At 26.4% G+C, this 15000-nt stretch overlaps 1 protein-coding gene across 2 annotated transcripts in view; it reads left to right on the top strand.

Moving 5' to 3' along the window:
* LOC136071840 (uncharacterized) overlaps window positions 1–15000 on the top strand; it is a 118226-nt gene that overhangs the window by 20284 nt on the left and 82942 nt on the right. For both annotated transcript variants that reach the window (XM_065797320.1, XM_065797319.1), the window contains exons 2-4: window positions 14033–14155; window positions 14629–14699; window positions 14964–15000. The exon at window positions 14964–15000 is cut by the window's right edge and continues 9 nt beyond it. In XM_065797320.1, the coding sequence (XP_065653392.1) occupies window positions 14033–14155; window positions 14629–14699; window positions 14964–15000 (231 nt within the window). The remainder of the gene's footprint in view (window positions 1–14032; window positions 14156–14628; window positions 14700–14963) is intronic.

Genomic DNA, 15000 nt, shown 5'->3' with positions numbered 1-15000 from the left:
TATAAATTCAATAATTCTTTACAAATAAAAGTTTTCATAAATGTCAAAAATGTTCCAGTTTGGCAAAAAAATTTTCGTAAAACGTAAAAAATCAAAAGTGTTAACTTAGGCAAAATTTTTTTAGAATATTTAAATTATCTTTTAATATTGTTTATGTTGCGTTTATACAGAAGATATTAGGTCATAAAAAAAAGCATTTAACTGCAACTGCGAGTTTTTAAAGAAACAAATTGTTTTATAAAAAAAAAAATTGATTTTAAAAGACTTTAAATCAAATATGATTTTTAAAATTTAAATTTAGTTTCGAAAAAATATAAAATAGTAAAACGTTAAATGTAAAATATAGTTTCAAATGAATTTAAAGTAGTTTTGCAATTTTTATTAAAGAAGTTTTTTTCTTATCGGCTGCTTCTTTGTAATTTATTACATAAAACATAAATCTTTCTATCATAGGTTATAATTGTACGTATTATATGTGAAAGGAAATTAAATTTCCTTTCACATTTAATACGTGCAAAAGTAAAAACAAGGGAGAATTGCTTTTGTTTAAGAGAATTCTTTTCACAAATGTACTAAAATTTTTTTGTTTCTTATTATTTCAATATCGTGTAAAGTTCTTTTGCCATAATACATTTATGAACATAAATTATGTTAACAAATATCTTTTAGGTAACTGATAAAATTCATCTGTAAATTGTTTATAATCTTTATTAAAAGTACTACATTAAGTAGGTAAAAAATAAAAAAATAAATTGTGATAAACAAACAAAAGATTATGTTAAGTATAAGATTGTTTTAAGGAATAAATTATAATCTTTTTCAAATACAGAATTTAGATTCTATTAATAATTTTTGTTAAATTAGTTTATTTAAAATTAAACACATTAAAAGCAAAGGGTTTTAAAGTATTTGTAAATTGTTTTTTTATATTTTTCAATACTTTGTTGTTGTAAAAAAGAGTGCCTATTTTTTCATTAAAATAAGCACTCAATTTAAGTGAAAAATTATACTACTTTCATATAAAGTACATGCTGATGTATACACTAATAGTGTATACATCAGCATGTACTTTATATGAAATTAGAAAAGTGAATATTACCAATAGTTTACAATATTACTTTTATTAACATAAATTACTTCTAGTCTACACTTAGCCATATAATGAAAAATTACTAGAAAACTCTGTGAATGTGAAAATTTTGATAAAAAGTAGTGACTGGCAACTCAAAAAGTTGGCGGGCAACCAAAATTAATGAGCTGGTTACTTCAGTTGCCCTTCTGGCGGCCAACCAAAAGTCTGAGTCTACACCCCTGATATATATATATATAATATATATATATATATATATATATATATATATATATATATATATATATATATATATATATACATATATATATATATCAGTCTTTTCTGTTTGGCCAGCCCTTTTGGGATAAAACCTTTTTTGTGCTTACCCCCACACCTCACCAAAAATTTTGGTGAGCGCATAAAAAAGCGTTTGCTAAAAAAATTAAAGTTTTATTTTAAATTGCAACAAATCTTTTCCTTCATCAAATACTCTTGTGAAAAAATTGTAAAAACACTTTTATATATAAAATTTAGAATTTAAATGAAAATAAAATTGTAAAAACAAAGTGAAAAAATTGTAAAAACGTTCGTTTTGTCATTTTTATTTTAGTTATCTTTTTTAGAATTTAAATAAAAAAATTTATTTCACTGTTTTTAATGTAATTATTTTATTTAAAATTTAAATATTGTATTTTGTTTTTCAAAATGAAAATAAATAAAATATTTGTTTTGAAAAAAACAAAGAACAATAAAAGAAAAGATTGCTGCCTCATCCCAAACCCTCAGTCAATGTTGCAGCATTACTTTGCAACAGCAGGCTATAAGATAGTCAAGTATGTACTGAAGCCCCTGGCAGCAGGCTATTTCAGTGTGACGTCACAGTACTATATCAGGCTGTTACAGGAAGCACGTCTTGTCTGTCCACTTATAAAATATTTTCTTAAGACAACTTGACCACAGCTGTTTGAACTTTTTAAATATTAGGCGTTTCAAAAATTTGAGAATAAAAGTTAAGCCATTCTAAACATAAAAAAAAGTAACGATTAACTAAAGAGGAAATAAAATTTAAGATAAAAAGAACCTCACAAACTAAAACTCTTAAAATAATTAAGATAAAACTAATTTAAAACTCATACTCAAGTCTAAAAAGAAATTATTGTAAACGTTTATAGTTTACGTTTAGAATAAATAACTTCAAAACTTTGATTTTTCTAATGGATTTTATATTACACAAAACTCTTTAAATAAAGCAAAAAATTACTTTTGATCAATGTTTGTTGTTTTATCGAAATGTCTATTTAAATTATCAAAGTATTGTATATAATATAACTTTTAAAAAAGTATGTATTTTTAAAAAATAACTTTGACAATACAAAAAATCTTTTAATTAAATGTTTATATATATTATGCGAAATGCTTTTAAAACAAATAAAACAAATAAAAGAAAATAAAACAAATTACTTCTAATATATATATAATAAACTCATTTTATTTAAATTATCACAGAGTATTTTATATAATTTTCAAAGAGTATTTTATAAAATTTTATTTATATATATATGTATATGTATTTTTTTAAACAAAATACACGCTAGTTAAATAATAACATATTTATTAAATAAAAAGGTTTATCAATTATTTTTTTAAAATAGTTTTATTCTTTGTTTAGTAAATAAAATTATTAAAATGTTTCTTTACAAAGAAACATTTTAATAAGTTCTTTTATTAAATAAACATTTTATTTTAAATAATACAATTTTATTAAATAAATTATTTTAATAAATTAGTTTATTAAATAAATATTTAATAGTAAACAAAATAAAAAAGTAATTAAACCTTAGTGTTTGGAATACGTACTTTAAAAACTTTGACTTTTTCTAAAGTTTTTTTAAAAGCTTTTAAATGATTTTTTGATTTTAAATATTTTTTTATTTTTTTTTTTCAATAAAATTTGTAGTAGTCTTTTTTTATTTTTATAGTTTTCTATTTAGTTTAGTTTCAGTACATTTTTAGAACACCTAAACTGTCAAAACATGCAAACAACCATGGTCAAGTTGTCTAAGAAAGTTGTTTTAAGTCTGGACAACTGCAAAAAACATTCAAAACAATCTAAATTGAATTTTTTCCTATTTAGTGTTTGTGTACAATGTAAACTTTTTTTTACCAAACTTTTCTAACTTTTTCATAACTATTCTAGAGCCTTCTCAGAGTTCTTAAACATTTAACTGGTTCCTAATATTATTAAAAAAAGGTTGGGTCTTAAATAAAGCAAAATTATAAAAATTTTAAAAACTAAATATTTTTAACAAAAAAGGATAAAAGGAAATTCTATAACAAGTCTTCCCAGGAACTACGTGTGGTTTTTCGTCTTCTATGTTTGCAACATTTTTTTATATTAAGCATTGCTAAAAAAACTAAGTTTCAAAAATAAAGAAAGCAAAACTAACAAAATTGGAAATTAAAATAAACTTAAATAGAAAATAATAGTTTAAATAATTTGTGTACCAAGCCTTCCCAAAAAGTGTGTGCGATCGCACGCCTTTTAGTTTAAAGTAATTTTTTCAGACAAACTGACCACGGCAGTTCGCATCTTTTGACTTATAAAGCGTTCCAATAATTCACGGCAAAAAGCTAAATTTATCTACTAAAAAAAAAACAATTTTAAAGAAAGGAAACAAAATTGTAACAAAATATCAAGTTTTATTAAATAAATTAGAAAGTTTAATAATTATTTATAAAAAAAAAATTTTTTTAATAAAATTTTTGTTCAATTTTTTTATTCTTTTTTTTTAGAGTTATTGTTGAAAAAAACATTGTCTTTTATAACTATTTAACAACAATCGAAAGTTTTGATATGCAATTTATTCACGATTTTTATCACTCTATATAATTAAGAAACTAATTTGCTATATATACAAGAACTATGTGAAATTTTGTTAATTTATTTTCTTATGTTTATTCGTTTCGTACGACTTTTCGCTTATAAAAATGTTTTTGCTATATTTGACGTTATTTTCTTAATACTTATGCAATAGGAAAATAAGAAAATAAATTGTTATTTGTTTGTAAAATATATTATATATATATTTTACAAACAAATAACAATTTATTTTATATATAACAATTAACAGACGACTTAAAAGGTTGCAAATTATATGAAACAGGAAAGCAAGATAAAGAAAGCGAATTCCAAAGAACTGATGTTCGAGAAAAAATCTAGATGAATAAGAGTTTTTAGAGCACTTAGGAACAGTCACAGAAAAAAGATGAGACTTAATTTAATGGCAAGTAACACCAGAATTAATTTTAGCAGATGGCACAAGAGACACTAGCTCTTTAAAGCAGTGCCCATTATAGTATTTGTAGAAAAGAGAAAGAGAAGCAACATTACGACGATGTGATAATGGTTGGAAGTTGGCTCTGAGAGCAGGTCCAACTATGTTTACAATGCGTTTTTGCACCTTGTCTAAAAGAGAAAGGGCATCATTAGAAGATCTGCCCCAGATATGGCAACATTATTTCATACAAGGACGGATTTAAGATTTATAGAGATAAAGAATAGAATCCAGAGTAAGAAAGTGTCAAACACGATAAATAGATACAACCTTAGCAGATGCTAATTTTGTATTGGATTTGATATACGGTTTCCAAGAAAGATCGGAAGTAAGAGTTAATCCTAGAAGATAAGGGAAGATGACTCAGCGAGTACATTACTGCTCATAAATATAGGAAGATTATTGCGATAACGATTGGCTGAAAAAAATTGGGTTTTATCTGAATTAAAGTTCACCAGCTTATTTTATTTATATTTTTTATTTTGTGTAGTTTTTGGTTCTTTTTCTTTAAGTATTGCTGTTTATTCTCTTTTGTTTCTTTTAGCTTTAATTTGACGAAAATTCTTAAAACGGTTACTATATAAAAACATGATTAAGTTGCGACCGCACACATTTCCTGGGAAAGCTTGTGTAGTGTTTTTGTTTTTGCTTCTTTATAGTGGTTTCAACAACAAAATTGGATGAGGCAAAGCAAAAAAAAAAGTTTTAAGTCGACATTAAAAAGAATGATTTTCCTATATTTTATTTGTTTTGTTTTTTAAAGAGGAAATGTGCACACATATATATACATAGTTTATAAGCTTCAATTAGGCCATGCTGTTTACACATTTTTCACATAGTCTTAATTGTTTCAAATTACCTTTCTATTCCTGTATGTTTTTTATTTCCAATTTTTTTGCATTTTGTAATTTTGGATATCTTTTGCTTTTAAACATTCAGCTCTGCGTGTTCAGTTCTACCTGCCCCTTCTCTTTTGGTAAACTATGTTATTGGTGAACAATTATTATTAGTTGTTATGCAATTATTAATCATAATTGTTAATAATTGTTTATGTATATTTCACCAATAACATAGTGGACCAAAAGGAAGGGAGCAGGTATAAAAACAAAAAAAATTTGGGAAGAGGTGGGATTCGAACCACAGGCATTCTGTGTATGATGTAAATACCTTATCCAAATAACCTAAACGTGCGTATACTTATGTACAAATAAATATAATTATATAACAAAAAATTTATACTTAAAAGTATATGCATGCATTACATAGACATTTTCATATAGGGACAATATATACTTGTTACATTAAAATTATAAAAATATATTTTACAAACAGATATCAATTTATATTTTTGCTTTCCTCTTTAAAAAATAAAAAAATAAAATATATAGGAAAATCGTTCTTTTTAATGTTGACTTAAAACTTTTTTTCTTTTTTGCTTTTCCTTATCAAATTTTGTTGCTGAAAATAACAACCACTCTAGAGAAGCAAAAACAAAAACAGTGCACAAATTATTTAAACTATTATTTTTTTATTTACTTTTTTTTCTATTTAAATTTACTTTAATTTCTTATTTTGTTAGTTTTGCTTTTTTTGTTTTTGAAACTTAATTTTTTCAGCAACACTTAATATAAAAAAACTTGCAAATAGCAGTGACCAAGTTGTTTAAAATAAAATACTCATACGTGGACATACAAGACGAAAAACCGCACACATTTCCTGGGAAAGTTTTTTTTTCAAGGTTTTTTTTTATAAAGTGATATTATTTTTGATTTTTTTTATAGTTATACTTTATTTGAGACAAAACTTTTAAAAAAGCTCTTGAATAGTTATTAAAATTTGGAAAAAATATTTTTTACATGTTACACAAACACTAGAAAAAGAAAAAAAAAATCAATTTAGGCAGTTTTGAAAGTTTTTGCTCAGTGGACACCCCTAACATATCAGTGTGAAAAATAACAGTCAATGACCCCCCCTCCTTCCCCCTTCCTCTTCACCATGTTGGACTGGTTGAAAAAAAATCAGAGTTTTGAAAAAAAAAAGGCTTGACAAATAGTTAGAATGTCATTTGGAAAATGTATATACTAAAATTCCATAAAATCATTTAAATTTTGAAAAACCGTTTAAAACAGTTTTATTGTTTATGATATGCTTCTATAATTTTTTTTATTTACGAATATTATTAATGACAAAGACTATATCTATTCATTTTTTTAATTCACTTATTTATATTACTTCATAAATTTAATAAAAACATTAAATATATTATTTTAATAATAATATGATAGTTGTTGTATTTAACTTAAAAACATTTTTTCTTTCAATTGTACTTTGAACATTTTTTTTTCTCCTTACTTTTTATTTATTTTCTTGTAAGTTTTTGCCGCAAATGGTAATAAATGAATGATTAAAATTACGAATTGCATGTTTGCGCTTTTATTTCCTATATTAAGAGTCTTAAAAGTATATTTTTAGTAGAAAATCAGTATATCAAATATTTGTTCTTGTTTTATGCAACATTAATGATTTTTATAGTTGTGTTTCATAAAATGATTGCCTTCTTAGTATTAAGTATTTAGTTTAAATAGTACCTGCACATAAGAGGTCCTGTACTCAATTGCTCATGCCGAATCCTATAGATATGTTACATATATACATAATGTATATTAGGGTGTCCCAAAAAACAACATTTTTGAAAAATATATGCAGAGACCCCTTATTGTGTTCTATCTAATACAAAAGCACTAGATTTAAAATTTTTTTGAATAAAAAATATTTTAAGGGCTCCCTCAAGGCCCTCGAATATTTAATGGTTTCCTAATATTTTCAAAAAAATTTTTTTCAAAAATATGTCAACCTGGTACTCAAATGAAGCGAAATTATATAAAAATTTCAAAAATAATATAGATTTCAAATATTGAATTGTTATTTTCGGTTTTATTACATGAAAAATTACTTTTTTTTAACAAAAAACAAAAAAAATGCATTTTTTATGTATTTTTATGACAATTTTGATAAATAAGTTAAAATTTTTCCAAATTAAATATTATTTTTGAAGTTTTTATATAATTTTGCTTCATTTGAGTACCAGGTTGACATACTTTTAAAAAACTTTTTTTTGAAAATATTAGGGACCCGTTAAATATTCGAGGGTCTTGAGGGACCTCTTAAAATATTTTTTATTTAAAAAAACTTTAAATCTAGTGTTTTTGTATTAGATAGAACACATTAAAGGGGTCTCTGCATATATTTTTCAAAAATGTTGTTTTTTGGGACACCCTAATGTATATGTATATATATTCATAAGAATAAAAATATAATATATATACATAATATAATATATGTTCATATATATATATATATATATATATATATATATATATATATATATATATATATATATATATATATATATATATATATATATATATATATATATATATATATATATATATATATATATATATATATATATATAGATATATCAGCAGGTTTCGGATGACTGTTCCTCGCCTTCAGCTACTCTTTTAGCAAAGGTTTTGTTATTACTGTGGGACTTCTTGATCATGTCCCTTTTCAAACATCTCTTCAAAAAAAAGAGCCCTTCTTTACACTCTCGTTACTCCTTGTTAACACCTTTTGCAGCAGAACATGTTTTCTAATCAACAATTATAGCTGTTTAAATTACTGTGGAAATCTTTGCATTATCCTACCAAAATCTAAAACTGATGCGCTAGACGCTTTGCATACACATGCATCTCGTATAATAAATGTAATCAGTAACCGCAAATCAATGCAAAATTACCATTATTATAAATTCTTATCTATTAATAAAGCAATTTATTCTTTGTTTATCATGTCTTTAATAATTATTTTGAATTGTTCAGCAATGCAAAACTACTTTAAACTGTTCAAACCATGCAAAACTACCTTAAACTGTTTAAACCATGCAACAGCAACAAGAAATAACAGCCACCAATTAAAGTTTCAAAAACCCAACTTGAATATGTTAGAAGTTCTTTCTAATCTAAATTTTATTAATCTGGTGCTAGAGTGTGTAATGATCTTCAATAAGAATTTAGAAAAATTGAGTTAAAAGTAAGGGTGTTAGCCAGGAATATATTTTTTACCACATGTTTGCGATATTGGGAATATTTATTGTTATTGTTTTACAAAATATTGGAAATTTTTAATAAAATTGTCCTATTCCTTGAAAAAAACATCATTTTGGGAATTTTTAAACCCATTGGGAATTCCGCATTATACAGTATCATTGGGCTGGCTAACACCCTGTAAGTTTATTTTAGATAACATTTTAAAATGGCTTTAGATAATATTTTATCATTTATTATTTTACTTTATTACTTCAATTGATTTTAATTTTATAACATGACTATTTATTACCAATGGTAATAATTTCTGAATAATAAACTATGAAGACATGTGTTTTTTAATTTTTAATTTGTTTTTTAAATGTCACCTGTTTTCCATTTGATAAACAGCTGATTTCTACATGTTTATCATTCAATTAATTAATTTATTAAATCTTACAAATAAAATGAAAGTTGTAATCTTGTAGTATAGTAGTTATATTGATAGAAACTTTTTATTGCAACAATAAAGTTGATCACAGAACTAATTATTAAATAGATCATGTAAAATTGTCATTAAGCAAACAAATATATATTAATTTGTAGCAGTATTTAAAATATTAACATTAAGTTATTAAAAATTTTTAAATAATAAATATTGAGTTTCAATCATAAAATATAGAAAATATCATGCAATCTCATCACAATTCACATGTTTTTTTTTCATAAACACCTTCAGCAAAATTATGTCATAGAGACCAGTTATTTTTATGCTGTGTTACTAAAACCCAATAAGGAGGATTGTCATAATGCACATAGCTGTTTTCAAATTTTTTTTTTGAAACACTTTATTTGGCATGGAATGATCTAACTGTAATAGAAATCATAATTTTTTTTTTCAGAAACCTCATGGTACCTTAAGAATCCATTCAAGGTTGCATTTTGTATCAAGGTTGTATCATATAATGGGCACATTTTTAAAGGGTTTCTTATAGACCATTTCAAGTTTTGCTGAAATCTTTTTGTACATATATGTGAGAAAAGCATCTTCTAAAAATTTCATTCCTATACCTAATGTTCTTCTTGAAAAAACACTATTTAAATAATAGATTAGTTTGCCTAAAGTTTTCCTATGTAAACAAAAAAAAATTTGAATGGTTTTTGTTAGATAATAATTTCTTAGCAAGTACAGTATATATAGTGTTCCCACCGCAGAATTAAAAAAAACGCAACTGCCGTTACTTAGAAAAGTGATTGTTAGAACAGTTCTAGTTAGGCTTCTAAAAGACCCAGGCTTACCATGCTGCATTTCAGCATAAAAAACTTTGCTTATGATTGCTGTGGTTAGGAAAATAATTGCATTTGCTCGAAGACATAAGCGTTGGACACAAGAATTATGGTCTACCATCATGTGGTCATGCATTAGACACCAGAGTAATGGTCTACTGTCATGTGTTCGGACAAAAGCAATTTTTCGTGATAGGTAGAGGTCAAATGCAAGTGCATTGCCATCCAAACCGTCAAGTATAATGTGTATGTAATAATTTTGGATTTGCTTTAGTGGCAACAGGGCTAAGGAACACTATATTTTCTTCCTAAAAATGAGGCGTTGAATTTTTAACACTGCATGAGATGTTTAAATCATCAATCAACTTTTTTTATGCAAGATGGTGGATGTTGCATTGAATACAATTAAAACATTGAAACAATCAATATTATGGTTCTTGAGCAAAAGAGTTAATGTGTTGGAGTGGCCCAGCAACAGCCAAAATCTCAACCCAATAGAAAGCAGTTGGAAGGAAATAAAATCAAAGAATCCTCAAGCGTGCTCCATTTCAATTCCAGAATTGACGGAGGAAATAGAGAGTTGGGACTCAGGAAATGTCTCTGCAACTTTTTCAGATACTCTCTAAATCCAAAATGTATTTAATTTAAGAGCAAAAAACTAATGACTTTTGGATAAATCTTAAAAATTTATAGTTTTGTTACCCTTTTAATCTTGTTTTTCAAAAAAGAAATAAAATAAAGTCAGATGCAAAGTTTCTTTGCTAGCTATAATTTTGTTCTTAAAATAGTAAGTATGCTATGGATACTTTTAGAAAAACAAAAAGTTCAAAATCCGACTTTTAATTTTTATTCCATAATGGCAGGCTAAAGTTAATATTTTTAATGCATTGAAATAATCTTAAAAACTAGATTTAAAACGCTACAAATCAAATTGGTTGACCTACTTATGGTGGACAAACTTTTTAGAAAAAATCAGTTCATAAGAGATCTTCATTTAATAGTTGTGAGATATCAAAATGAGATTTTTAAGATTGAAATCACGAACTTGTATTTTTAATATAATTTCTATTCTCTAAAAATTTTATTTGTTCATTAAATCTAATAAATTGTTAATAGTTTTAATACTTATTAATAATGAGTCTGAACTGAAGTTGAGTTTTATTGTGAAAATGTTGAGTGAGTTTATTGTTAAAATGTTGAGTGGTATCTTATTAAATTCAGTAAATCTAAAAATATTAGAGCACTGTCTAAAACCAAGATCATTTGTCTTTAAAAAGCAAAATAAATCTCACATATCAACTTTTTTTTTTGAAAAGTTAAACTTTTTTGGAAAGTTTTGAGTAAAGAGCAATAGCCATTGAAAAAGAATGAAAAAAAGGAATCAGCAATATAATGAAAAAAAGGAATCAGGAATAGAATAGAAAAAAGGAATCAGCAGAATGAAAAAAATTATAGTTATATTAATTGCTACAAAGTCAATATGTCAGAAAGTTTAAGATATGATTTTATTTTTTTTAATAAAGATTCAATGAAAAAGTAATAGAAAATCAGACAAGTTGGGTGGTTAGAATGATTTTCTGGGGTTTTAAAATTTGAATTACACATTATGCATTCCTGCGTTTATAAAAAAAAAAAAAAAAAAAAGAGATAAGCTTTTGCTGAATCAAGATCTTATTTAAAGTTAAAACCTTTTTAAACATATCCAAATCTTAATAGGTTAAAAATTAATTTAAAAAGGATTTGGAGTTAACGATTGATATATAGATGAGTTCCATTTTTATAAGAGGGTTTTTCTAGAGATCTTTAAGTATTTTTTTAATAAGCTTTTCTGTACTTGTTTACTCTTAAGCTATTATAGTTAACCTATATATATAATAATTATTATATATTATCCTATAAACATTTTGTTTTAATTATACTTTTTATTGCAGGCAGTTTTATATTTGAGACTTTTAAATAAATATCTGGTATACTTAGCTGCATAGAATGAATTACTGATAAAGTCATCTTTCAAATGAAATATTTGCAGGAAGGGTTTTAGTATTAACATTGGCTGAGGTTTTGGGCAGGCAGTGCAATGTATATAAGATAGATTTTTCCTTTTTGAATTTTCTGAAGAATGTGGTTTATTATTGTTATTTACTAAACTCATTATTTGTTCTTCTCCTTCTTTTTCTTTCGGCATTTCCTGTTTAGGGGTCGCCACAGCGGATCAAACTCCTCCATCTAGCCCTGTCATGAGTGTCCTCCACTAACACAGCAGCCACTCTCATATCCTCCACCACTGCATCCATAAACCTCCTCTTAGGTCTACCTCTCCTCCTCTTACTTGGAAGTTCCATCCCCAAAACCTTCCTGCCAATATAGCTTTTCTGTCTCCTCAGTACATGTCCAAACCATCTCAATCTCGATTCTCTAACTTTATCTCCAAAACATTCTACATGTGCTGATCTTCTAATAAACTCATTTCTGATCCTATCCTTCTTCGTCACTTCAAATGAGAATCTTAACATCTTCATCTCAGACACCTCCTTCACATCTCCCTCACTTGTCTCTTTGTCAGTGCCACTGTCTCCAGTCCAGGGAACCTCCTGATTCACAACCTCTGTCTCCTCTAACCTTCCTTCCCTATCATTCTCTTGATTCATCAGTTCCTCAAAATACTTCTTCCCCCTTCCCAAGACACTCTCCTCACTAGACAACACATTTCCATCTTTATCCTTAATCATCCTAACCTGCTGCACATCATGCCCATCACGGTTTCTCTGTCTGGCCAATCTGTACAGATCCTTTTCCCCTTCCTTAGTGTTCAACTTCTCATACAGATTACAATATGCCTTTTCTTTAGCTTTTGCCACTGTTCTCTTTGTCTTGCCACACATCTCCTTGTACTTCTGTCTACTTTCTTCATCTTGCTGAAAATACCAATTCTTTTTAGCCAACCGCTTTCCTCTTAAACTTTCCTGAACTTCCTCATTCCACCACCACGTCTCCTTGTCTATCTTTTTCTGTCTTGATGTCACACCAAGTATCTTTCTAGCCACATCCCTCACTGTATTTGACGTCTCATCCCAGGTATCCAGAACACCACCACCCAGTGCCTGTCTCACTTCATCCCTGAACTTTACACAAAAGTCCTCATCCTTTAACTTCCACCACCTGATCTTAGGTTCTGCTCTCACTCTCTTCTTCTTCTTCACCTCCAAAACCATCCTACATATCGTCATTCTATGCTGTTTAGCTACATTCTCTCCTGGTACCACCTTGCAATCACTAACCTCTTTCAGGTTTCTTCTCCTACAGAAGATATAGTCGACCTGTGTGCCTCTTCCCCCCCCCCCCCTCTTATACGTCACCCTGTGACGTATAAGAGTGGAGGAATTTATTATTTGTTATTGTTATTATTAATTGTGCGCAAAGGTCGATGTCTTGAAAAGAGAAATCCAACATTATATTTACAAAACTTAATTCCCTCAATATTTACAATTATCTATTTATATAAATTAATTCCTATGTTGCATCTTTAAGTATTTACAAGCTATTATATTTATTTTATATATTGTTAATTATTTACAAGCTATTACATTTTTATGGTAGTTGATCATTTGCTATAAGATTTTTACACATCATGTAGCAAATAGCTTCCACTATTTACAAATTTTGTCACAATATTTATCTCACTTTCATTATAAAGTGAGAAACACTTACTCAGGGGTCAAAATAAGTGTCAGATATTGGCGCCCTCAGTACTTCTCAGGAAGGGTTTAAGGGTGACAATTTCCGACACCTATTTCGACCCCAGCTTGCTATAATATAAATTCTTTTTTTTTTTTTTTTGTTATTTCACCTCCCCAAGGCCTAGAAGGCCACTACAGATGAGGAGGCTACTTAATTGTGGTTATAACCCTCTCTCAACTCTATAACTCCGAAACACGAACCTTGACGAACAAGACCGCTGCGCGGAGAAACAAGTTGAGCGCGGTACTACCAGGGATGTGGTGGGGATCGAACTCGGAACCTCTCGCTTATGAAGCGTGCGCTCTACCACTACACCACTACCGCATATAAATACAAAGAACTAAAAAAAATTGTTTTTTATTTTGAAGATCCTGTAGAAGATATAATATATATATTTTTTATTAATCATTATGTAAAAATTTTAAATTTTTTAAAATTATTTATTAATTCTTATGTATTTGATTATTATCTGGGATTAAAATAAACTTTCAAAATTTGACTTTCAATTTTAGATTACAGTTGAATTTGAAAACGGAAAAGTTGAGGAACTAAATCCTTTAAAGTTGCGTAACCGTCTTCTTATTGAAAACTTGTTAGTTGAAGTTCCGCGTAAAACAAGTCGTTGCCCAGCTTTAGTATATTTTTACTATGATTTTTTTTTTAAACTTGAATTATGGTTTCTTTTAAACTAATTAAATGTACTGTTGATAATGTTTCCCATGTTGTGTGAAAATGTGTGCAACTTTGTAATTTAAAAAAAAGCATTGATAGCAACTATGCTCTAGTTATTATGTATATAGTGTCTAGTTATTATGTCTAGTGTCTAGTTATTATATATATTAAACCTATGAATCTCATGCCTTCAAATAATAAACCATTATTGATATTTTTAAATAAATTATCATAATATTATTCAGATTATTTTGGTTGGCTAGAATTAACTAGCTGACTTTTGATTGGTTTGTTTTATAGATATTTTAAAACTTGTATATTAAAATTTGTGATTTCTTTGTGATTACTATTAGCTTTTATAATAATTGATTATAAAACTTAACATTAAAAGAATAAACAATTTATTAATTGAAAAATATATCCTTGACTGTTTTAGGTATTTCAAAGTCTTTTTGATAAAAATACTACAGAAAATGTATATGTTCAATACTTTGGAACTAAAGAAGTGTATGCTTTTGTTATTTGTTTTTATTATTATATTAAAAAAATGAAACTTATATTAATTGATTAGTTATTATTTATTTTTTAATTTGTTTTTATTAATACTAATTGGTAAATACTGAACTTTAATAATTATATTAAAAAACCTTTATTTAATTGTAACCATTTATATTTTCGCTGTATGTAAAAAACATTCATACTAGTATTTTTTAAAATGTTTTTCAATTATGAATCCTAATTTTTTATAGTTATAAACAAAAATTTTTTCAGTGAAAAGATTTCAACAAGACAACTTTATCCATTTAAG

The sequence above is a fragment of the Hydra vulgaris genome, chromosome 05, assembly GCF_038396675.1.
Source record: "Hydra vulgaris chromosome 05, alternate assembly HydraT2T_AEP".
Lineage (NCBI taxonomy): Eukaryota > Metazoa > Cnidaria > Hydrozoa > Anthoathecata > Hydridae > Hydra > Hydra vulgaris.
This window is presented reverse-complemented; position numbering and strand designations above follow the sequence as displayed.